Consider the following 26102-nt stretch of genomic DNA (forward strand, 5'->3'; position numbering starts at 1 on the left):
AAATGCTCCCCCCCGAAAAACCCCTCCCGCTAAGCGATGCCCTCGGCCAGTGTCCACCTTCTCCCCGGTGCTCACCTTGCCCCTGCCTTTGGTTGGGGAAAAAAAAGGGCAATTTGGCTTCTGATGCCGGTGAAGATACGCTGGGGGTGGGGAGAGAAATACCTCCCTGTACCAAAGGGAAAGCAACTTCCTCTTTCGCTAGAAACCCTCTGTTTTGACCAAGAAGCTGCTTTTTTTTTTGCCCCCCCTTGTGCTGCAGAAGAAACATTTGGGAGGTTTCTGCATCGCAGAGGGGTGAAATCCCCCCTAAAGCCTTCCCAGACTTCACGGGGAGCGCAGGCTGGGGCTGGGCTCTCCCTTCCCCGGTGGAGGGGACCCCGAACCCCCCGGAGCAGCAGCCACAAGGCTGGGATGTGTTTTGACGTGCCAGGAGGCTTTAGGGTGCAGGGGGACAGATCCACGCTGCTGCCTGGGACCGAGCTGCATCCGCAGGGATAACTCTGGGAAGAGGAAAAGGCAAAGGGTGCAGCTCTGCCCCAGGGATGGCAAGGCTGGTGGCTGTTCTCCCAGCCAGCAAGAGACCCAGCCAAAATCTCCTTCCCCCAGGCTGCCGTTTTTTCCTGACCCATTTGGGATACTCCTGGGGATGTGGGATATTCCCGGCTGTTTTTCCCAGCCCCCCTCCCCTGCCCTCCCAGCCTGGGAGTCTCCGGCAGCCCGAAACAAGGGGAAGCCCTGCTGCCAAAAGCCCTTGGGATGAGGCAGGTGGCTGGCAAGCACCGCAGGAGGCTCCCGGCTTTCCCGGGAATGTGGTGCCCGTCGACACTTCCCAGCCACCCAAAGCTCGTCCGAGACTTTTTTATTGAGCGAGCAAATGCTGGCGTAGCTGCTCGGGCTGGTCCCCGAGGAACACACGCATCTTGAGCCCCGTGAAAGCCTGGGAGAAGCAGCGTGATGGAAAAAAAGAGGAAAAATAAACCCAGAAACACGGGGCTGAAGAGCTCGGCGGGGACTTTTCCCTCCGCAAGGCTCCAGGCGAGCCCTGGCAGCTGCCCTGTGATGTTGCAAAATCCCCCCCGTGCTCCGCTTTTCAGAACCGCTTACTGTAAATACCAAAATCCAAATGCCCAAAAAGGGATATTTTGGAGGGAGCCAGAGAAAATCCTTTCCAGCCTTTCCCGAATCCCAGGGAAGAGCTTGAGCTGCTCTATCCCCTTCTCCACGGCCCCCTTGTCCTCCCTGAAAGCGTTTGGGCTGGGAAAGCTGCGGAGAAGTGGGAGCAGAGGTGATGGAGGAGGAGGACGGAGGGTTATCGCTGCCATTCCCGGCTCTGGCACGGGATCCCCAAATCCCCCCCGCAACGAGCTTCTCACCCCGGGAAGTGCTTCTAAGTCTGTGCGCTGGCAAAACCCCCGCCGCAAGTCAATTTAACACGAGCGGATCAGAAATAGGGGTCTCCAGCAGGGACCGCTCCGTCCCTCTGCCGCCCTCCTGCCCGTGGGATTTACCCCTCGGCTGCAAGGAGTGGAGGGCGAAGATGAAACGTGGGTCGGGCTCTTGTTGCTCTGCTCGGGGGATTAAAAAAAAAGAAGCGGCTTATAAACAAATGGAGCTGGTATTTAACAGACGAGCGGACTCGGGTCGGGGATGTGGGTGGGCATTTTTGTTTTCATTAGGGGAAATAAATCCAGCCCGTGTTTGAAGGAGAGTTCGAGCAGATTCCTGCTCAATTTCAGCACAAAAAGTGGTCTGTAAATAGGGACACTCAGCCCCAAACCAGCCTGGAAACCTGCGGAGAACAACTAATGTGTTTTAAGCCTCAAGGGGCAGGTAGGCAGAGGTGGACTGGGGTAACATCGTTATTCCGAGACGTATTTCAGCCTCCGGAGATCCTCTTAACTCGTTAACGCAGAGGGACCCAGCAAGGAGCCACTGCCGTGCCCACATCGCAATTCCCCCTGCAAAGTTGAAATGCGAAGTCCGCTGGGGCTTTGCTTTATGGCTGCCGCGGGCTCTGCCCTCCTCCCGAATCCGAGAAGAAACCCCCATGGTTTTGGGGCTGGAAAAAGGGGTTTTAATTCCCAATACGTCCAAGCGGACGCCCCTTTGCCTGCCTCTTCCAGCCAGCTCTTCTCTGCAAAGCTGCAAACCAGGAGCGCGAGGGGCAGAAGCCCGGGGAGCGTGTTTATCTTGGATTTCAATTAAACCCCGGCAGAGTTTACTCTGCCCGAGTAACGCGGCTGGCAGAGACGTGCTGGATATTGTCATGCTCTGAGGGTGCCGAGGCTGAGCGGGGCTGGAGGGGACGGAACCGTCAAGGGACGCTGTTTATACACAGCCTAGCCTGCATCTGCCTCCCCTTTTATCCACAGCTTTTTATCGCAGTGATAATAATAATAATAATGCAGTAAATAATAAAAATAATAATGCAGGAAATAAATAATAATGCAATAAGTAATGATGCAGTAAATAATAATGCAATAGGTAATAATGCAGTAAATAGTAATGCAGTAAATAGCAATGCAATAAATAATAATGCAATAAATTGCAATAAATACTACTACTACTACTAATGCAATAAATAATAACGATGCAGTAAAAGCTGAAGGGGACCCAGGAGGCGGGAGATGGTTTAATCCAGACCCCCTTTGCAGATGTGCTTTTACCGTCCGTGTTACCAAGCCCTTAGACTTTCTGAAAGAGAAAAGCTGCGCCGGGAGGGACGGAGCCGCCGTCGCAGCCGTTCACCTGCCCCCACCGCGTTCCCTGTAAGGGGGTAAGAGGCTGCAGAGCAAACCCGGCTGCTGGCAGCAAGCGGGCAGCGACGCCGGCAGAGCTAGCTGTGCGTTTTGCTCCTGAAGGAGTTAAATTGGAGTTTTTGCACCTTCCTACCTGTGCCGGCCTCTGCCTGTCCCCCATCCCCTCCCCGAGCGCGAGGAAGAGGAGGGTGAGGGAGTCTTTGCCGCTATGCTACCGCCCCAGGGACGTACTCACCTCGTGTAGGTTCAGCTCCTTCACCTTTTCCTTGAGTATAACCTGTAAGACAGAGCGCTGGGGTCAGGACACAGCTTTTGCCAAGAGCGTTCACAGCAAAAATCTCTGTAAATTGAGATCCCGTTGAGCATCCCAGTAGAACTGGAAACCCCCAGTAAACCCAGCACAGCCAGGGAGACATCGGGTCTTCACCCCTGTGCAGACACAGGAGGAAGGCAGCGCTGGCACAGCTATAACCACTACACGAGGACCAAATCCAGGAGATCTCCTCCCGAATTTAAACCTCCTGAGCGCCTACGCTGTGCAGCGAGCTCCTGCGTGGATGTCTGCCGCTTCATTTTCACTCCATCCAGGCTAAACACCTGGAGAGGGCGATAAATCCAGGACGGCCACGTGTTATCATATCGTATCAGCCCAATCCCACCCAGTTTCCTGCTCGAACGACAGATCAGAGGCAGAAAAATTACACCAGCCCCGGAGAAAACAGGACGTTGAAGCAGCAGCCTGACACCGAGCTCATGGCCGTGTTTATTTTAACAAGGGCGTTGGCGCCTGTGGGTGCATGCAGAAAACAGCCGGGTTTGCCAAGGAGACGTGGAGGTGGTCCCTTACGAGAGCCCCATGGCTGCGGGTGGTCCAGAGCAGCCGGGTCCGACGCAGGGAGCAGATTCAGACCCCACAAAACATCGTTTGATTGCTGGGGAAGCGACGGCATTACCGCTCACCAGTGGGAAATAAGGTGAGGGTTTGGAGAGGTTTCCCAGTTGAGGTGCTCCAGGGGTGGAGATGTCCCCACCGCTCAGGGACCTCGTGTGAAGACACGGAGAACTGCGGACTAAGAGGAGAGAGATGCTCCTGGGGTGCCCAGCTGGTAGAAAAAAATTAAATCAGCAGGGACAGAGGTTTGCCTGGGCGTTACAACTTCTCTTCAAAGACCAAAAGCCTCCCAAGGAGAAGAACAGCACAAGGAAACCTGACGGAGTGACTGCTCCAACGCGGATTTGGTACTAAGCAGAAGGGAAGAAGACGACAACTTCTGGTGTATCATCTCACCTGTTTGTAGGCGTAAAGCTCTTTGTGTGCTTGGTGTCTGAGCCTGAAATCAAAACAGGGAGAAATGTGAAGACAGGCAAAACAATCAGGATTACTGTCATATCTCAAACATTTAATTTCCCTCCTTTCCAGGTTTAATATAGGGGATTTTTTAAAAATTTTTCATTTCGGAAACGAGAAGGGCCACATGAAGCGATGCATTTAAGCAACAGCCAGCTTTCCCTGTAGCTGGGAAGGCAACGTCTCCATCCAGAAGCACACAACCTCCTCCCCTTTTCCTCTTTTGACCTCCCTAATTTTCCACGCAGACATCACCTGCACCGTTAAGACCAGCAAAAACTGTTGAGTAAATCAGAAGCTGCCATAAATAACCCCAGTTTCCAACCACTTCTGCTGCCAATTTCTAGACTGGACGCGGCACCTTTTTCCAAGCGATGGGTATTCAGACCCGAGGAAAGCTCTGCTCCCGCTCGAGCGAGGACGGGGAAGGAGAGCTCCCCACTCAGAGGTTTCCCACTGAATCCCCCATCGTGCTGCTTGGGCGATGTTGGGTTCCTCAAACACAGCTTTATCATCAATTATAAGATCAATCGCGCTGCTTCTGCCTCCCAAACTCTCAGGAAGAAGCATTCAACAAGAGGTCATGCACCCGGTTGAGCAGGCAGAGGACGGCTATTTATCCGAAGACAACACCGGAGCAGAAAGCTTTGGAAGAGAAGCAGCAGGACGTCTTCCATCTCTCGCCTCCTATCACAGGGGGCAATTTAATAACCAGAAATAACGAGCTGCCAAAAACCGCAGGAGAATGAACCTATATCTTGGGATTCTGGGGGTTTTTATCAGGAGAGCAGGCAGGGGTGTGCTATGTTCAAGCACGGGGTGACAAGCCCACGCGATGACCCGGGGCACTCCCTGCCCCAGGGAAGGAGCCGGGGCCGTAGCTGACGTGGCGGTGGAGCAAAAATCAGGATTATACGCTGTTTTGCCCCACCTATCTTTCAAAGCATTCTGCTCAGCACAATTTCAGGTTTTTGGGTGGGTTTTTTTTTCCCCAATAGCATCCATTCCTGGAGCAAATCAAGGGATGGAGATGGAGGGGATGAATCTATTCCAAAAACGCCTGCCGAAGTGGGAAGTCCAGCCGGTGGCAGCAGGAATTTGAGGCCACAAGCAAAGGGCTGGTCCTGTCCCCTCCCTCTCCAGCCTCCCCTCTCCAGGAGGCACAGGTGGGAGCATTTGTCCCCATTCCTGGGGACTGAGCGAAACAGCAAACACAAACACACGTCACATCCCTCCATAGTTTGCAGTTCAAACTATCATTAATAAAACATCTTTCCACGGCAGAACAAGCAGCAGCCCATTTTCCACAGCCCGGTGGAGCGTTCTGCGGGCATCAGCAGGCCGGAGAAGCCGATTATGCTCCTAAAATAAATACATTTTTTTAAAAAATAACTACTGTTGCTTCTCATTGCAAGACGTGGCATTTAGTGAAGTGCTCTGAAAACTCAAGAGGGAAGTCATCAGGGCTAAAGAGTTGGGCAAGGACTTTTAATAAGATGTCAGTGTGTGTCTGCAAGGCTTGGGCAGCCATAGGACTATTTTCCCCAGCCAGCCTCGCGTGTGATTTCAGATGGGAAGCCCCCTTGGCTGTAATTTCACTTCTCCAAAAATATGCTGGGGGCTGTCTCAAAACCCGGCTGTTTCACCCTGAGCTCTCGGAGGCTTTCTGATCCCGCAAGGCTGCAGCGGGTGAGTTATACAAATAGGATGTAAAAATATAGCCCTGTCCTTTTCGCTCGAAAACACCCCCCCCAAAATGTCGTGGGCCTTAAACGTCGAGGAACGGGTAAAAATGCAGCTTAACGCTGCAGACAGAGCTGCAGTAAGTCAGCTCCTGAGCCCCGAATTTAGGGGGAGCCATCCCTCCTCCTCTAATGATGCTGCCCGGCAGGGAACCTGCCTGCAGAGCCGCGGATAAAACTGCGGCAGGCAGGAAGGAGAAGGCTGGGGTCGCATCCCTCTGCCAACGACCCCGAGCAGAAACACGAGCAGAAGATGCACGAACAATAGAGAAAACAGGCTGAAACCGGCCCAATCCGCAGGGATCCCGGCAGCTGGGAAACCGGTTATGAAACACAGATGGGGCAAAGCAAGATGCGCGGCTGGAGACCGCATACAAGGGGAAAAACTCTCCCGGCACGGGAAAAAGCATCTGTCTTACGGAGCACCAAGAGGCCGCCGAGGCTTTGGCCCCGATGAGCCAAAGCCACCGGAGGGAAGGTGTTGCGCAGAACAAGCCCAAGCATCTGCGGACGCCGTGGAGGCATCTGGAGCAGCGACGGGGAAGAAGAGACCACCCGGCCACGGATCCCTGCAGCTCTGTGCTCAATGGCATGGGTTGGTGCTGAGCTATACGGGGAGACTTTGCCAAAAAAAACCCCATCTCCCTGAAGGTTACGGGGAATGGCATGAGCACATCTGGTCCTGAAGCGTGCGAGCTCCGTCTGCTCCTCCACGCTTTCCTTTCAAAGCCAGGATCCTGGGCCAGATGGATCCTGGTCGGACCTAGCACAGCTGTCGTAACGAGACCCTGGATCCTGGCAAGCGTTATTCCCCGTCGGACCCAGGGCTTCATCCATCTCGTGTCAAGAGCTGCGACTCCGGAGGAATTTCTAGCAGATGGCTGATTCAGATAAGGGACCACACAGCATCTTGAAAGCCACTGCGTGGCTGGAGACCGTCACCCATCTCTGAATTTAATAACCACCTCTTGTGGATTTTGTGATCACTTCCCATGCTTTCCAGGCCTCCCAAAGGAAAGGGAGCACCCCATTTCTCTGAGTAACGCCGAATCAGCTGTAGCGAGTGAACGACTACGGGAATAAAACGCAGAGGAAACAACTTTTTGCAGGTTTACCTCCAAGATCTGCTTATTTGATGCTGTAGAGTAGAAAGAGCAGAGAGGTGCCAGCGCTGGCTCTTTGCCCCACCACCACATCGCTCTCCCCAGCCCGACCGGGCTCCTTGAGCTCTCCAAACCCAACCGCTGCGTTTGCTCCTGGCAGGTTTGAATGCAGAAGGAAACGGCCCTATAAAAAAGGGCTTTTTAAGGGCTACGTGCCCCCCGCCTCCCGTGGTCTTTGAGCCGCTCTAGTCTGGGCAGAGACGAACCCTGTGCAACCTGCAGCAAAGCATGACAGAGAGGATGCGGCAACGTTCACCCAGGGCGAGCGTGCACGCCATTCAAATGCTTGGAAAGCACGGCATCGCTCGGTTCAGTGTCCTTCTGAACTGGGTTTTAGGGGACCGAAGGTAACATGAAGTTATTACTTTCATTAAGTCAGCAGAGATCAGACACAAATGGCTGCCTGCAAAATTTAATTTCCTTTTTCTCCCCCCCCCCCCCCCCTTTTTTTTTTAATTTTTCCCAGAGGCAGCAGCCGCGAGGATGGGACCTGTGCTTTGTACTGGTGTGGTTTGCAGCGGCAGAAGAGCTCAAGAATTGCCTGGACTGCACACAGACAGAGATGATCCTCGCTTTGCTTTTGGCTGAAATTCCTATCGGACTCTGTTTTGAGCCAACCTGATTAAAAATGTCACTTCTTCCTCCCGTCGGAGCGGGCAATGCACTCTGTATTGACACAGTTGTGAAGCGCAGCCCCGTGCCCTTCTTCCCCGGCGCATCCTTTATTTAATGCTGCCAGCTCTGTGATTTGGGGTAAATACACCAGATATTGGCTCTTCCACGCTCCGCATGCCTCCCCAGCTGGGGATGTGGAGGAGGGCTGCATGGGATGCTCTGATCCGGAGCAGGTGATGAGAACCAGGGCCCAGAGGATGGTGTCCTGAGCTCCACTCCTTATTTGCCAAATATTTGCAGATGTGTGAGTCACGAGAGAGGAGGGAGAGGGAGAGGATGGGCTGCGTTGCCTCTGCACCTAAGCAGGGCCTGGGGAAAGCCACAAGCCCGTTACCTGCAAATAATCCCCGCGGGTGCAAGCGGAGCCCTGGAGCTCTCGCTGGGTCCGTCCCTGCCCGCACCCCTCCGCCCTGGGTCGGCTTCTCTGCGACGACACGGTGCAATCCATGCTGCACCTGCTCGTTAAATTAACGCCCCTCTTACACAGCCTCCAGATGTAATTCTGTATTAAAGGCACGCATCTCATTGCAGAAGGGCTCCAGAATGAGTGGGGTAATCCAGGAGGCTTTAGCAGCTGGTTCAGGAGGAGGAAAAATTCAATTTAAATTCAATATCTTCCTTTGTATACCAAATCCTCCTGCCACAGGGCTACGCGTTTTTGCTTGCTACGCAGCCAGGCACCAGCAATGCTTCGGCGTTAAATGGCACTGAAGGGGAGCGACATGGCCAACCCTTCCCGGAACAATCATTTGGGATGCTCTGCGCTTGCAGGCGCGTGGTCCTCGTCCCGCTGTCCATCTGCAAGGCCTTCCAAACCACGCCGAAGCTCCAGCTTTTATACCCCACATAAACTGAGATTACACAGCAAATCCAAAGGAGGTGGATGCTCCTGGGGCACATCGGCATAGCTAAAACCCATGGCACGGCAAAACCCTCCAAAACGAGGGCCGGAGGATTCTTGTTTGGCACCGTTTTGTCAATAATAGAATTGGGGGCAGTGGTTTGAAGAGCGATTCATAGAGTCTCTATAGAGATATGGGCTATACAGGGATCGTTAGATGATCTAATCCAACCTCCCATCTATCACAGGTTGTTAAACAGCACTTTGTTACTCCTGGGAATGGGAGCCAAAACGTCTCTTCCAGAAAGGCCCTCTCTCTTGATTTAAAGCCATAAAGAGAGGGAGGACTTGCCACTTCCCTTGCTGGCTTGTTTCACAGGTTATTCACCCTCTCTCTTACAACACGCCTCCAACTTCTAAATTTAAAGATTTTCTGGCTTGATCTTCCAGACATTACTACTTGTTATTTCTTCTTTGGGGCAGAACACACCCAGCAAGACCCAGTGCCCAGGAAAATACTCTGAAAGTCCAAACACCTCTTCATTTTGCAAGTGAGCCACATAGATTCAAGCTCAATCTGGGCAAAACACGGCCTTGAGCCTTCTGAACACCATTTGTCTATTTTTTTGCGTCCCCTCCCACCGACCTCCCAGTTGAAATGTGAACACTGGACGCAGACACAATATCCCAGCACAGACCTTGTCAACATCAAGCACCGAGATACAAATCGCCTGGTCGGGGACGACCCCTCGATCTGTTTCCACCTTGGCTGCCAGGGGTGGACAGATGCGTTGCACCTTCCAACGCCTTTTTCTTGTGCATCACTGCAGGCAAAAGTGAAGATATGATGCCCAGGCAGCCCAAATCACCCCTGGGTGAGCCTGGGTTTGGGCTCACCTGCAAGTTTTACGAGGTTTTGCTTCGTACAGAGCTGAAAATAGGTGGAAATCATCAAATATTTAGAAGGCGACACTGAAATCTTGCTTCCCTGGTCTACAAAAGCAGGACAAAACATTTTCAACACCCTCTGGACAGAAAAGCTGGTGGGACTGGCTGCTGTGAGCCAGCCAGACACAGCCTCCACGGTGCAAGAAGAGACCAGGCGCCTGTCTCACACGGACAGAGGGAGGGGGTGCGATGGACGTATGGCTATCAGGGAGCTGGGACCATCCAAAAAGCCAGAGGGGAGGCAAAGGGGACGGAAAAGCTCTTCTGCAACTTGGCAGCAGAGCTCTGGGCACGTAGGATTTCGGCAGGCGCTGCCAGCAGAGCGATGCCCTCTGCTCCTGGCCGCAGGATTAACAGTACAACTTGCCCCTGTCGCCGCCTCGATTGCCAGGCACCGTGTTTTTCCCCGACTTGCCTCTCGCCTTCCCTCCGGCAGGAAGAGTTTTTCCTCTCAATTAGTGGCCCAACTCTCTCCCCAATGGCCCATAAAATAATTAAAACAAGCCCCAAACTGGAACAATCTTTAACCCTCCCATCCTGCTCCCCATGGTTCAGATTAACAAATCAACTCTGCATCATTAATCTCTAAACTGCGCTGTTGAACGAGCAATTTGTGTACAATAACGAACGGAGCAGGTATTAAACATTTCTTAAGCACACAGTACACAAGTTACTCATTAAAGAGGAAAACGTGTTGAAAAATTAAGCAGAAAGCAGGAACCATAAAACATCCCTTCCCGGTCTTTTTGAGAAGCCAACCATGTTTTCATGCCTGTTTGAGCATACACATAAATATCTCTCCTGTTTTTAAAGTGGATAATGTAATTGCCCTGCGGGACTGGCAGCTCCGAGATGTGTCGGGCAGACGGCGTTCGGTACTCATTGCGTTTGCTCTGTTGGCTCTAGTAGGGATGGATGTTGGGTCTGACACTACGTGGCTGAGCAAATTCTTTGATGACGAGAGAAAGTAAAACCACTTCAGGGGTCACATGAAGGTGGCACGAGACGCATCGCGGAAGGACAAGGCGATGCCATCCTTGTTTTGGGATCGGTGATGGGCTCAGTCTGAACCGGGGCAGCAGTCAGGGAAAATTCCCTTACCTGATCAAGTAGCAACAGAAGAGCAAACTGAGGATGAAGACGAAGATGGCTGTGCCGAAAACCACGATGTATATGTTGAGAGGCAGGTTCTGGAACCCGATGTTCGGCATCCTGAAACTGTAATGCTGGAAGTCCGAGCTCATGGGTAGGCTGCGGAGACAGGGAGAAAACACATGGACATGAGGCTCCTTCGGCAGCACGGGCTGCCCTTCGGAGGAAACCAGTGGTCCCTCCAAAGGCAGGTGGTGGGGGGAAGAAGAGGGCAGCCAGCAGCGCTGCCTTCTTATTCCTCACCCCCCGGGGCGAAGGCATCCCTGCCCGAAACTGAGCTTTGCCCCCGGCTGAGCCCCCGGCTCAGCAACCCTGCAAACAAAGCAGGGCTGGATCAGCTGGGGCTGGGATTTGTCTTCTCCCGCTGTGAGCTTCTCCTCCAGCTATTTCCCCTCTTCCTCACACATATCGTCCTTCAAGTTAAATGCTGCATCAGACGGACGGCGGGGATTTGCATCCGAGCAGCCCCGGCTGCAGCCAATGCCCCCGAACCCTCATTAATTAGGCCAAAATATTGAAAGCAGCCAGAGAGCCTTGTAGCAAGGAAGGTTTTTCTTCCCTTCCCCTCCTGCGGTTTCCAAGATCTATTCCTCATTCCATAGAAATCCACCCTCCAAAACCATCGAGCTTGCACGTGAACCGGCATGGGTTCAACATGCTCCCAGCCCGTCCCAGGCAGGATGGAAAGGACAAGGACATTCCCATGCCATATGGCAGCGCCGCTGAGAAATTATAGGGGCCATAAAAGAGAATTGATTTGTTTTTTTCACATAAGATCCGGGTAGGGTGGTTTAAGGGCATTTTTGCAGGTTTCAGCTTTATTCCTCGGTATAACCGCGCTGCTTTCCCCCAGAAAAACCCTGAAGCACCCACGAGCGACGGCAAAGAGGAAGATGCAACAATTTTGGCTGTCGACACAGCACGTCTCGGATGCGTGACCAAAACCTCCCTCCCCTCGGAGAGACCCAATGAAACCACGAGCAGCTGCCTGGGATAACGACTTCAGCCTATGATCTCTCCCATGATTTTAGTTTTATCACATGGGACACTAATATTTTACAATAAGCCTCACGGAATGTTTTTCAGGATTCAGGTGGAAAACCAGCTCGATGTCTCTGTATCGCCATAAAAACCCCCTGTTGTAACGCTGCTGTAACGCCACGTTAATACTTGAAACCCTGAACTGGAAAGCACATATTTACTATTGCTTCTTATTATTCCTTTCTATCGCAATCACCCGCCGAGCCATTCACCCTTGAATGATCACAACCGTCTCTGGCCAGGCATAAAGTTCACCCACCCCAAGCTTAGAAAAGGAAGTTAAAAAATATACCTTGTTTTCTTTACTGCCCACGGGAGAGGGCTGGACGTGCAATTAAACTGCACAACAAGCAGGGAAAGTACCTGAAGTCTGGACCCCATTTCCCAAATAAAATTACCGAGGGATAACAAACCCCTCCCTCAGAGGGGGGATTTTGCAACGGTGCATTAATTGCATGGCTTCCAATTTTTGCATGAGGTGAGAAGACGGCGGGGAAACAGCAGGACCTGAACCCAAACGTGCTGGGGAGCGATGCTGCAAAAGTCAAAGCATCCTCTGAATGCCCTGCTCCTTCTCCAAGCAGCATCCTCACTCCTGCATCTCCTTTCCCCCTTCACACCCCTTTTTTGCCGAACCCGCTGGGTTTTCCTCCATCCTCCCATCTTACGTGCATTGCTCATATATACATTCCCCAGCTGCTATGCAGGGAGCAGACTCACCTTTCATCCCAGCTGCTTCGCCGGCACTAGCCCCTCGCCCACACCCTCCTCGCACCCCTCGCCAAAGGCAGCATCTCTGCCGGTGCCCAACGCCCGCCCGAGAGCCTCCTCGTTCCGGCTGCTTTCGGCTTCCTCAACTTGCTGGAAGTTTCGAGGCGATTTCTGGTAAAGCCTGGATTTGATTAAAGCCTCCAGAGACCAACACGCATGTTCAGAAACTCTCTCGGCCAGCGTGGAAATGCTACAAGAGCTCGGGGAGCCGGCACACCCCGCTGCGAGCACTGGCGAGGATGGGATGGGATTTTACAGCACAGCAACCACCCGGCAGCTCACACTCCTCCACCAACGCTTGCTCCACTCAGCTGAGCTGTTTTGCTTTGCAAATACATTTTAAAAAGCCAAAACCAGCCCGCAAACCTTTGTTCCCAGCTCCAGCAGAGTTAATGCACAGCTCAGCGTCGCTGCGTAGGGTTGGGTTTGGTTTTCATCTCCGCGCCGTTCGCTAGGTCAAAGGGATTTTAGACGGTTCAGGGGCTCTCCCCTTGGTCACGCTCACGCGACAGAGGATGTTTCAGCTGGAGGACGAGGCTCCGGCTGTCCCTGCTCGCCCTCGGGCTTGTGTTGATAGTCACTGGCATTGGGCAAGGCGTTGGCCAAGGCTGGCCGGCTCCTGCTCCTCAACCACCCAAGAGAAAATCAAACACCCTCCATCTAGGAAAGCTTTGGGTGATTTTGTTCAAGGAAGGAGAGACCACTCTCAGAGAAGAGGCAACAAAACCAACCAGCACCAGACTACTATTTTTCTTTCCTTTACAACTCCTTTAACTTGTGGTGCTCTTCTTACCAGAGCTGGGGGCTTCGGTTTGGATCTCCCACCAGGAGATGCCACAGTGGACCGAGCACAAAAGCAGAGATGGCAGGCAAGGAAGATCCAGGCTGGATTTAGGGCAGCAAATCTCATCAAGCCCGAAAAACTCCTTATGGTCACGTTCAGCCGAGCCATGCAGCTCTTCCACCAGTCCCCATGACCTCGGCCGCAGCTACAAACCATCACAGCCCCCGGCAAACAAACGGTCAGTAGAAACGGAGCTCCATCCCACCCACAGCATCCTACTCTCTTCTTCCAACGGTACCACTTCCCTAATATTTTGTCCCAAAAGGACGTCACCGACGCAGTCGTGACCTACCTGCCAGCCATACTGCAGGGTCTCAGCCTGCCGGGGACAACGCTTCGGTCCCCTGCAGTCCAAGTCCAGCGAGTCCCACACCAGATTCATCCAGCCCCCGTGTGAAATAACCTTCTCCACATCGGAGCTACCCTGGTCCTCCCTCCCTCCTGCTGTGACAGCGGAGAAATGTTACGGCAAAAAACACGGAGGTTAGAGGGAAAAAAATAAGTTAGCCTGCACAGGATCCAGGAAACTGTTAACTTTAAAAGACTTCACTGAAATCTGATGACTTTAAGCAGCCAAGCTTTGGGGGTGGGTTTTTTTTTTAAGGGGAGGGGTGGGGGAGGAACTGTATTTTAATCTGCTTCAGATTTGTGAGAGCACAGCCAAAAGAAATAAAAAAGGAGCCGTAAAGAAGGATGAAAAAGTTTCTGGTGCAGAACAAAAGCCTCCCTGTTGCTCTCTCCATGGCCAAGGCATTTCAGAGCAGGCACATGCCCCTCCTGGGGCACCCACCGCCCCGGGCAGATCCCCGCAGCCCCCCGGATGGGGGGCACGAGCTGCCCGGAGAAAAAGGGGTTGGTACCGCAGAAACCTTACAGAGAGGAGGATTTCCCCAAGGCTGGATGCGACCCTCTCTGCAGCGTGCGGTTATGGGGAGGGGGAAGATGCCGACTTGCTCCTCATCTAAAAAATGAACCTGCTGCGATGACAGAGACGAAGCGGTGGGGAATTTGGGCAGGCACCTGCCCGATGCCCCGTTTCCCCAAGGTCTCCGACTGCGCCTGGGTCCATCGGGTCTGCGCATCCTCGCAGAGCGTGAAATCACGGGGAGAGGACCAGGAAGGGTGCCTGCCGGCCAGCAGTGCTCAGGAGAGAAGAAATACGTTTGCTGAAGAAAGAGAAACCTGGGGAAAATTGGGAAGAAAAAGCCCTGAACCAGGGAAGCCCTACGGGAGTCCCAAGGGCTGGCTGGAGGAAAATCTTTTAAGTGCACATAAAAAAAAAAAAGTAGATATATATATTTTAAGTAAATATATATATATTTAAGTAAATATATATATTGATTAAAAAAAATAGATATATTTCTTTGCAATATATATTGCAAACAAAACCGACTAAAGCAAGGGAGAGAAAATCTGATTTTCCCAGGCTGCAGCATGGAGGGAACTGGAGTGTATTTATTTAACAATACAACAGCTTGCAAAAATAAAAAGGAACGGCAGCGTTCCTGCGATGGGGCCGTAGGCAGGGACAGAGAGAGCCGGGGATGGCAATGCCACAAAGCAGAACGACCCGAGCTCCACGCCCCCTCCTTCGTTACACCCTCCAATGAATCAGCCACGCGGGGCCGAGCGCATCCCCCTTTCTTCGATGACTACGGAAAGAAGCTTTAATTAAAAGCCAGGTTATGGTTAATGACATATCGAGAAGTCAGGAAGTGAAGTGTTACAGGTCAGCATTAGCTTGCCAGCTTTGCAGCGCTTTGATTACAAGTTGGGCTGTTAAAGGCAAACCTAAATAAGCCACCTAGCCAAATTAACCCCTATTATAATCACAGCAAGCATTTAATGTGCTTAATAAGTGGGACAACCTCTTACCCAGAGCTTTCATCAGGAGATCTCAAAGGGATTAATAAAGGAGGCGATCATCTTCTCACAGGCAGAGAAACTGAGGCAGGGAGGCGGGGAGCGAGGCAGGAGAGCCGCGGTCCCCGAGGCCGGGGGGTGACACCAGGGATGCCGCTGGTCCTCTGCGGGTGATGCCATGAGCATCAGTCTTGTGCTGAAAGCTGCAAATTTGTTCTTTCCTGCTGCTTTGCCGCATGGATTTGAACTGTGCGCTCCTTCTCTGGGTTTTACTTATTAAAGGGAGCTTCTTTTATTTATCTTATTATTATTCATTTACAACACCAGCGGATAAAGGGGCCACGCGAGCACTGTGCAACATTCCTAAATTTAGCACACGCGCTGGGCGGAGGGGTGGTTTCTACCTCTGCTATCGTAAATAAAAACCCATTTTCAGAGGGATTTACTTTATGTTTTCGAGATGAACAACTTCCTCCATGGGGATTCAATGCAAACCCAGGCTGGTCTGAACCTCCTGAACCCCCCCTGAACTGGGGGAGCTGGATGGAGCCGGTGGTCCGAGCCCGGCAGCATCCCACCAGCCAAGCTGGAGAAGCCAACCCATTTCCAGGAAATACTGAGCTTTAAAAACTCAACAAAGCCAGACACACGCAGGTTCCTGTCACCCAATCGAAACCACGAATCTCAGGGAAAAGAAAATGCTAAGCCGTGGCGAAACTCCAAGTTGAAATATTTTATCGATGGGAAAGATTTCAAGCGGGCGTGAACGGCGTCTCGAGTTTCAAAGGCGTTACGCAAGTCCGCAACGTGTTTTATACAGGTTTAACCAAAACGGTTATTAACTCGGTTGAAAGTTAAACTGTGAGCAGCTGACAAGACCGTTCTGAAATACCCCAAGTTGTATTGCAAAGCGGGGTATTCTTCCATGCAATGAATCCACAACATGAAGGTTATTTAATAGGTATGCCTAAGAGGATAATATTAAAAAAAAAAAAAAAAAAAAAAAAAGAAGAGATTTTTCCAGGTGTTTAAAAAGCAGCAGCAAGAGATGGCTGCTTTTAACTCACAGGCAAAAAAAACCCCCTCGTGAACCCCAAAAGAAAAACGAAGCCCTGACCTCAAGCAGCTGGAAGGAATTTCCTTCAGCTCCACCTCTGGAGCTGATCCAGCGCGAGGATCCGCAGCGCGGCGGTGGGAAAATCGCAAGCAGCTGCAGAGCCAGCCCCCGAAACCAGCATCGCTGTCGCCCAAGAGATGCCGAGATGCCACGCGGCCGCATTGCCTTCGTCTGGGATGGAGCTGGGATGGAGCTCAACGCCGCTCCGGCTGGGAGCGATGTCCTTCGCCATCCAAAAATGGGGAACGGCAGGATTGAGAGCAGGGAAAAAAATCTCAGCGTGTTGCATTTTAGTAGAGCTACGATGCTACTATGGGGACGGCGTCAGGCCACAGCCTGGCCACATCCAGCGCCGGCTCCAAGCATCCAACCGGTCCCACCTCCTTCACTGCAAAAAGCCGGCAGCGAGCAGAGGAGGAGGGCAAGCGACGGCGCAAGGCTCGGCAGCGTTATTGATTAGCGGGATTAACGAACACAGGGCCGAGCGTGCCAGGAACGGAGAGCATCCCGACAGGTCCCTCACGGTCCCTTACGCTGCGGGGCAGTCGTACCGAGCTCCAGCAAAGCTCACCCGGGGTGATGCTGCGCCACGGCTGGGGAATAGAGGAAACTTTTGGGTGTCAAACAGAACGAAAACTGTTTATTTCACCCATTCCAGCCGCGTGCAGGTTTGGGAGACAGTGGTGGATTTGTGTTGCGTGCCTGGACAACCAAGAAACCAAACTGACCTCCAACCAAGAACCGCTTCGAACCTTTGATCCCTTCTCCCCGAGAGCGAATACGATGCTTTTTTTGAACTGGAATCAGGAAATTTCCTGGCTGCGTTCCCGGCTGGCTGACAGCACAAAACCTTAACCCTCTCCACCGCCTTTGGGCAGGGGGACATGGACAGAGCAATGTGACAATGTGACGAAGCAATCGGCCACTGGAAAAAAAATAGAAAAGTCTTTATAACGAAAGAAATACCCGGCAGCGCAACTGGTACCACTGCAATTTTCAGCAAGTGCTTTTGATTCCGGACACTTTAACGGACAAATGATCCCACAACCTTAATACTGAAGAGCACCTTTAAATGTGAAAATGTTTTTGCTACCGTTGGCGGAAAAACGTGCAGAAAATAGGTCAGCTGCAGCTCCCATCGCCGAGTTTAAAGTCAAGTGCTTTCACCCAGCGCTGTTGGAAAGGCAAACCAGAGGTTTGCTCGCGGCTGATTTTGCAAGTTCCAGGAAAAAAGGCAAAAATAAACAGAAAAAAATCAATAGCGCTATTTAATCCAGTCTGCAGGAGGGGGAAAGCAGAGTTTGGAGGAGAGTCCTGCTTGGGCTCCCATCGGATCGCAGAAATGAGAAATGGAAATCGCTTATCAGGAGGGTTTGAAGCAGAGTCGGCAGCTTCTCGCTTCGAAACGCGCACACAAGCTGCCCGAGTACGGTTCAGTTTGCTTCTCGGCGATGAAATAACACTTGCGGAATTTTTTCCCTTTGGCCCTGGGGATTTTTAATTTTTTTTTCTTCCCCTTTTCCTGGCACACGGCTCCATCCCAGATCCAACGTCACGACCTGCTGAGCTCACTCTTCCTCCCGAAAGCGTGGTGGGAAAGGATGTGCCGCTGCCTCCTCCTGCCCCCAGCCCCGTTCATGCTCACGGTGGTGAAAGCAGAAGGCAGCAGCCCCCCCGGTACCCTGTACGGGGTCACGGTGATGGGACCACACCACCCCATCCCTGCCTGCCACCGCAGCGCTTGATGGAGCAGCATCACCCCGTACCATATAGCTCAGGTGATAAAAAAATTTAATAACACGCATGTTATTAAATATGGGTGTATTTTAGCCCAAGGAAAGCACCGAAATCCACGGTTGAAGTCAGGCACCTCCGTAGGGTGGGCAGCTTCACACCGCACCTTGCAGCCCCCCTGCCCCTATTGCTTAATTTGGTGGAAATAATCTTCTGCCTTTGTTTGCGGTTGCTCTTCCTCGTTTGCGGAGTTTTCCCCAATTAATGGGTTCCTTGGGGAAAGCGGATTGGAAACCCCGCGAGAAATGCTCAGCCTATGCCGTTGAAGGGCCAGACCAGAGAAGTTGGTGTTAAACGCTCCAGGGAATTTGCAAATTCCTGGGTGATGACACCGAGAGCCAAGGGAAGCAACGGGAGGGCTCCCGAAATATCACATCTGGAAGAAAATCTCGCTTTGATCAAGTCATCTTCAGGCTGAACAAAAGCAAATCGCTTTCTGCGGAGCAGAAGAGCAACCAGCCTTCCCCGCTCTTTTATATTGAGAAGCAGATGGACTAAATGACCTCCTGAAACCCTTTTCCCCTTATTTCCTAAGCTCCTTTAATGGGGGGGTGAGGGGGAAATCAGTGCAACATCCAGGGATCAATAATCCCTACAAAATCCTGCTGGAGGTAGGCACCCTGCGCCGGCGCCGGGAATCACAGCTGCTAGCAGCTATCCTATAAAGGCAGTAGAAGGAGCCAAGCACAATTTGGGATGCAGGAAGGCATAATGCTCTCGTTTACACTAAATAAGGTTGCTAGGTTATGGATTTGGGGGGGGGGGGGGGGGGCGTAATCTGAAAAGGGATCCAGATGGCTGTAAAGCCTTGTGGTGGAAAAGCAGCATGAGGCCAGAGAGGGAAGAATTCCTCTTTATGCTGCTGCCGTCTGCTCCCGGATCCTGGATTTCAGTCCTCAGGAATGCTCTCTGCAGACCCTTTTAATTGCACTGTTTATATTTGTGGTAAAAATTAAGGAGAAGAGGTAGCTGGATGCAGAAGAGCGAAAAAGCTGGTGTCTGGATACCGGAAAAAAAATCACTAAAACAAATCCTACGGAGAAGCCGTCCCCCAAAGCCCACGTTGATTCTGCAAGGTTTGTATTTTAAGATGCTGACAGCATTAAAAAGCTTTCAGGAAAACCCAAACAAACCCAAACCCCAGCCTGCTGGGAATTTGCACTAATGCCACGTCACTGCTGTTTGCTATTTTTCCTAATACTTACAGAAAAATGAGCTGCGCAGTCAGACCGCCCTTCCTCTGGTTTTAACAGAAGTGCCGGGTTTGGGGGGAGTATTTTTTTTTATCGTTCCTTCTGCTCTGCTAACAGAGACGGGGGGGATTTTGCAACGCTTTAGAGTCTGGCAAAAAACCCCTCCCCGGAGCCATTCGGATAGGGGACACAAACTGCTTCACTCCCACGTGATCGGGACAAACAAAGGTGGCTGCAAGGTTCACAAAAACCTCAACATTTAGCTGGAACGGCAAATTGAACTTTTTCACTCCTGGGCTTACGTGGCCAAGTGAGGTGCTTGATGGAGATAAATATGCACAAACCCAACATACACATCTCCTCCTCTGTGGTGCAGTCTCAGCGCCGAAGGCAATGCCGCGGGATACTGTCCTTCTCCCCTGTTCTCCCCAGCATCATGGCCTGACCTTAGTGGGATGGAGAAAGTCAAGGGACCTTAAAATCCAGGGGTACCCGCACCCTGGGGGTCTGCAACTGGGAAGTGATGGATAGCCACACGTGAATTTTCAGTATTACCTACCCACACCCCTCCTTTGCCCAAGGATGTTGCTTCTTATATGGGTTTCTCATAAACTGAGCCCTAAATAAGTAAAACCCCAAGTTACGGGTGTGCAGGATGCAGGATCAGTCCTGCTGATGCAGGACTCATTTGAAAAAAAAAAAATAAACCAACTTTTGAGAGGGTTACTTAAAGTTTGCATTTTTCTTGCAGTCGACTGAACAAAACCTGCTAAATACTTTCCGACCGCTTCAAGGCTACGGGGGCCTCCTCGGGCAGCGAAGCTAAAAAACACCAACGCGACTTTCAGGCGTGTCATAGTTTGCTGTCGGATCTTTACAAATTCCCAGGCGCTGAATTGCCTACTAGAAGGCAAAATATATGAGTGGCACTAACGAGTTGGCTTAGCAACGAGCAGGCAGGCTGCCTCGAATGTCTTCTTAAAGGTCAAGAGAGCACATGATGCCTGGGAGCCCTTGCGTTCGATTTTTACTACGAGTTAAAGATACTTTCAGCGAGTCTGGTTATTAAATTGCTGCCTCGCACCAGCCAGCCACACATCTTTTAAAACCAGTCTTTAAAATCAAGACTTTCCCCTCCTCAAGAGGCATTATCCCTCTTTCAACCCATTCCTACCCTTCCCCATCTTCACCAAAACAGTGGCATTTGAAGGGAAAGCCCGCATTGAGATGAAACGCAAGGAAAGGTCCCACCGCCACGGGGATTTTCGGGTAGCGCTGCCGAGAAGCATCATTGAAATTCAGCGGGAGAAGCCAGTTTTCCTCCGCTCTGCGGGGGCTGCCATGTTAAATCACATTTGGATTCACAGTACAAGACTGCTAAAATACCACCGCGGCGGCTATTGGCACATTTCAATGAAAACACCACGGCCTCATTAGTATAGTGGAAATTATGAGCTTGTCTTTGTATATATTTAAAAGCTTGCCTCTGAAAGTATATTGGGTCAGGGCCAGAAATTCCTGGCTTGGAGCTCCTACCACTCGACAGTTCAGGATTGCCTCGCTCATGCAGGTCAAGCGACCACGCAGCCGTCGACCCGGGAGAAAAGGCATTTAAAAAGTACCCTGCAGGGAAAGGCGCGGGGCAATGCTGTAAGAGGAGGCAGAGCAACGGGGTTTGAACTAAACCCTCCTCCACATTAGCTCCTTGCGAGCCAGTTAGTGATCATGTCCTAATGAAAGCACAGGTTATAATTAAGAGGATGCAGGAATGTGGGCTGCGTGGAGTTTCATCCCGCTCCCATCTCCAACAGCCGGGGCAAGAGCATCCCGTCGACCCAAAAGCAACGTTCCCCTCTGGGGATGGACCACGAAAGCCCGAATCCTTTGCAATAAGGGGCAACCTCGTGAAATAACATCATTTTCAGGATCTGCTCATCTCAATATGTGATTTTGCAAGTCTCTATCAGGGACAGCTTTTGGGTCAGCTCCCTACTTACCCGCACGGGTGCCGCAACGCAGCCAAGCCACGCAAACCCAACGTATCTGCTGAACAGCTACCGTGGTTTGGTGTCAGGGACGCTGGAAAAAAAGAAAAAAAAAAACCCTAATATTGCACAAAAAGCCAGAGCGAGCGAGGGAGAGGATGAAGATATCGTTTTTTAACGCTTTGATTCGCAAAGACTCCTATAAATTGGTTCAGCTCTTAGTAACAGCACAGAGATGCTCTTTTCAAACGCGGCGATGACGTTACACGGCATAGAGAGAAAAGGGGGGGGAAGGCTCAGCTAATCCTCGCAATTTTATAAGCATCTGAGACACTAATCCGTTGATCTCATTGAAAAGGATTAGAATTACTCCCTCGCCAGTAAATTTAAGAAGTTTTTGACCAGATGTAAACAAAAGCGGGGAGCAGCCCACGGAGATGGCTGCCACACAGGGAGTCCTCGATGAGAAATCCTCATCAGGGCTAGTTTTGGGGTGGAAAAGGGGAATTTCCATCCCAGTGCTGTGGAGGGTCATCTGGAGCAATGCCAGCGTCCAAGGCGAGTCCAGTCAGCTCGCCCAGCTGCAGCTGAAAGGTGGGATCCTGTCCTGGGCAAGTATCCCGCTGGGGCATCACAACCCATTTTTGGGGTCCCACTCTTAGGGGAATGATGCTCCAGCTAAAAAAAATACCGCCCCAACCCCCCCGACTTGTTCTGCACTGGCTAAGGAAAACATTATTTTAATAGTAAGAAAAAAAGAGGGCAAACTTCTAAGCAGCAAATTGGATATTTCACACAAAACCTGAGTTTTGCCCAGCTTCGCAGCAACTTTCGTCCGCACAGCTTTGCAGCAAGGACCCACATTATTAAGGTGGAAAAATATAACACAGCATCCTTGTGTAAACGGTCCGACACCTGCTGCTACGCTTGCAATGAATAATTCGTAATATTAAAGAAAAAATTATTTCATTTAAAAGATGAAGCAGGCAATGTGCAACCTGGTTTTTGACACCAAGCACAGCCACCCCCTTCAGAAAGGTTTGCTCCTAAGTTTGAAGCTCTGGCTCTTAAGAGAAATGTTAATAGCCAAAATAAATCAAAACCTAAAGGAGGCTTCTGGTAGAAAGGATTCAGGTGATCCTTTGGTGAGGAAAAGCCACTTTTGTTACAAAACAAAAGAAAGCAAACTTTTACTAGTGCTTACTTCTTTTAAATGCCATCCAAAAAAGAAACCTAAAGAGATTGAAGTTTCAACCTCAGTTTAAACCAGAACTCAATCGCATCAGGGCTTGTCTTAAAAACCCTCCTTTCGGAGATGCTTGATGGGACGGCAGCAGAATCCCTCTTCTCCAGCCCATTTTAACAGGGTGCCATATTTTTTTTTTCTCCTTAGACACAGAAAAACATTCTCTTGGCTTTGGGAAAACACTCGCCATCCCCACGCAGCCCAACTCCTAACGGCCTGCAACGCTCCCGCTCCCAGCTTTAGCATCCGAGGCTCCTCCGGACTGGAATAAACCATCCGACGCCGGGCTCGTCTCCAGCCCCATCCCTCTCACCCAGCTGCGACACATCCCACCCCTTCACCGTCACCACCCTGACCCGTTCCTCCTGCTGCATCAACCGCAGATGCGAGGGGGGGAAGATGCTGCAGGAGATGCGAGGGGGGGAAGATGCTGCAGGAGATGCGAGGGGGGGAAGATGCAAGCGGAAAGCCCTGAGGGCGGTCTGGAGCACACGATAACTCAGCATCTCCCAGGCAAAGCCGCAGACGAGGAAACGATCCATTTTTCCTGGTTTTACACCCAAAGCGCCGCCCCCGAACAATGCTCAGTGCAACGTGGGGGTTTTTTGGTGTGGATGCAAAGCAAGGCGGGGGCGGAGGGCTCAGCTGACAGACAGTCGACCTGCGCAAGTGCCAGCGGACGGGCTCCAGCCAGCTCTCGGGCGAGATTATCACTATTTATTCAGCCACAAAAACACCCAATGCTGCGCAATCCAGCCCCGCTTTAGATGGCCACCACCGTCACAGAGTCTCCAAAAGCCTCATCTTTTATTTCAGATGCCAAGAGAGCGAGATGCTGAGTCTTAATCCAGCACTTCTCAGCTAAAAAGCAAAAGAAAAAACCAACCCCACAGCTGCGTTAATAAGCAACGAGCCAGGAAATCGCTGTGGGGGAAGCCCAGCCTGGCGACGGGTTTTTATACAGAACAATAGACAAGCGAGAGCCTTTAAAGCACCACAAAAATATTTGCCTGCTCGCGACAAAGCTCTGCACGGAGAGTTTAATTCAATCCTTACGGTACGCTGGCAATTTAATTTCATGCAGGCTGCAAGCACGAAGAGCCTGGCCGGGGCGGAGGCACGACGCTCAGATGAATTTATTTTAGTTGGAAGCTGTCACATGGGAGACTGTGCTCCCTCCCTCCCGATTTTGATGGGTAATGTGGCTTCACCCATCGTCTTACCTGCCAGGCTACTCCTCCTGGCTTCACGCAGTCCGACTGAAGAGCCGAAACCTCCTGCCTCCGCGCCTGTGGGTTCCCAGGACGGGAAACTGCACGGCCCCGGAGCTCTTATATTTTCCCCTAAATACTCCTCCAAGCCAAGAAGTCAGGAAACGCCCTGCTATTTGCAGACAGGGAGAGCGATAACAGCCCGAGCCGCCCGACGGCTGAAATCAGGGGGGCAGCCCCTCTCCCACTCAGCACTTTCAGTTTCCCTCTTGCAAACACACTCCTGGCGTCGCTCCCTCTAAGGCGCTTTGCGAGTTAAAAGCTGTATTAGCAGCCAGGCTAATCCTCCACGGGGATAAAAAAATAAACCGGGAGAAGTTATTCCTGCTTGCTTCTCACATTCGCAGCCCCGGAGCTGGAGCAGAAAAAGCAAGCGGCCGAAGGACTTCCCTGCCCGGGCTTCCCGCAGCCCGGCCCTCGCTCCTCCTCCTGCTTCTCGGCGTCTCGCCCGTTTTTTCCGAAGGCCGATCCAGTTTTAGCTCCGGCGTCAGAGCAACCCGAGACCTCGCAGCCTTTGGCTACGCCAAGGCAGCTGCTCGCAGCTAATTTGGTCCGTGCGCTCTGACACCCGGCTCCTGCCGCCCTTCCATGCATCAACGTTGAGGCTTTTTCCTTCTCTCGGAGCAGCGAGGTTGTCCATCCTCCCCAAATGGGTCTTCTCTCCTGCCACTGCTCATCCCCACCTCGGAGGCTTCATGGCCGCTCCGTCCTCACCGCCGATGCTATTGCTGGCATCCTTTTGAGGTGCTTTGGATGGCTGCTCTTTCCTCCCATCGACATCCCCCTGGCACTGTAATCAGCTCAGTAACAGGACACAGGAGCCCTCGGCACGTGGTTGGAACTGTTTAGGTTTCTTTTTTTCTTTGATGGAAATTAAAAGTGCCATACAGGTAGAAAAAAGACACGGATGGCTCCTGTCATCGCGCCAGGGAGAGAAAAGCATCTGAAAACGATGCAGCTCCATCCCCAGTGAGCACTCGGGTACCGCTGCATCCCAGGATGGGGGGAACCAGGTGCCGCTCCAACCCACTGTGCCCCGCGGAGAAGATGCCGAGGTTTTCCCGTTCCTCGGGTCAGGGAGCAAATTACCTCTGCCCATCGCTACGGTGAAACCGCGGGGGTTTGCATCCTCTCCTCAAACGCGTTTTCGATGGGATTGCCTGCATTTCTCAACCAAGCAAGAGGCACCGCCGGGGTCAGGCAACGGCTGAGCTCTCTTGCAGATAAGCCCCGCTTCGCATCATCGCTGATGTCACTTTAAAGCGCTGTCAGTGAGTCAGGGTGGGGACGCGGGCAGGGCGGCTGCTCCCAACACAAAGTCTGAGCGGCTTCAGGGCAACATCGCTACGAAGGGACAGGGGAGGGAAGTCTGCGCAAGGTAGACGTTATCTTATGTCAACACCACTCAGCTTTACGATGAATGATCGCAGGAAACAAAAATAAACAGAAACCCAGCTCAGCAACACCAACCACAGCCAAGACCGAGACGTCTGAAGACCAGGGGAAGCTTCAAACCCCAAGGAACACCCTCCAGGCTTTGACACTGATGGTTCCAAGGTGGTTGAAGACCACCAGAAGCATCTGCACCTCTCACACTGGCCCAAGGGATGGGGTTGCCTGGGTTTACTGCGTACCCAGGTGAGACAGCAAGAGTCTGAGCCAGTGGGAGAGGACCTTGTCTCAGCCGTGCCAAGCCCTGCCACCCCATCGCAGAAGCGTTTCAGGTTGCGGTGGTGGGAACAGGAGGAGATGAGCGTGCCCAGCCGTGCCTCCCTCCACCTCTTCAACATCCAGGTGGTGTTTTATGGCTACGAGCTAATCACTTGCAACACATCTTCTGCCATATGGCCGACGTGGAGGCAATGGCTGGGCCGTTGGGAGGGATGACCCAAGAGGGAACACGTGGAGAGGTGGTCCGTGAGCATGAAAGCCCTCCTAGCAAAAGCTGGGTGTCCTCGTATCATCCCACACATCATTTAGGCCTCTGGGAGATCACCTGGAAATCAGTCCTTCTTGGGTAAAACCTCCAGGCTCGCTTCAGTCTCGCAGTCTGGAGACAACCCACGAGCAGCTCTGCTGCATCCTCGCCACGTAACCCTCAACCTTCTCCTCCCCAGAGCACGGCCAGGACCACCCTCCAGCCAAGAATGGTGGTAGCAACCAGCGGTCATCATCTCATTTCCCATTTGCACATGTGCCCTTGCTTATTTGAAAGCTGAGTACATCCCACACCATCCAGAGCACATTGACCAAGGTGTCCTTTACAGCTGGTCCATCACAACAGGTATCTCCAGTTGAGCTTGGAGGCAAGTGGACGAGAGCCCAGGCTGTACAAGCAAGAGGTGCCAT

The 26102-nt window shown here is 52.0% G+C and overlaps 1 protein-coding gene across 4 annotated transcripts in view; it reads right to left on the reverse strand.

Annotated features, from left to right (window-relative positions):
* The window catches only part of RNF24 (ring finger protein 24), a 32278-nt gene that overhangs the window by 3024 nt on the left and 3152 nt on the right, over positions 1-26102 (reverse strand). The window contains exons 1-5 of one of the 4 annotated variants that reach the window (XM_072862346.1): positions 23706-24461; positions 21249-21330; positions 10578-10727; positions 4048-4090; positions 2995-3036 (exon numbers count right to left, since the gene is read on the reverse strand). In XM_072862346.1, coding sequence (XP_072718447.1) covers positions 2995-3036; positions 4048-4090; positions 10578-10720 — 228 coding nt within the window. In that variant the 5' untranslated portion in view covers positions 10721-10727; positions 21249-21330; positions 23706-24461. Of the gene's footprint in view, positions 1-2994; positions 3037-4047; positions 4091-10577; positions 10728-21248; positions 21331-23705; positions 24468-26102 lie in introns of those variants that run through there. The other 3 variants (XM_072862344.1, XM_072862347.1, XM_072862343.1) reach the window with 3 other exon arrangements.

This window comes from Ciconia boyciana, chromosome 5 (genome assembly GCF_034638445.1).
Source record: "Ciconia boyciana chromosome 5, ASM3463844v1, whole genome shotgun sequence".
NCBI classification, from domain to species: domain Eukaryota; kingdom Metazoa; phylum Chordata; class Aves; order Ciconiiformes; family Ciconiidae; genus Ciconia; species Ciconia boyciana.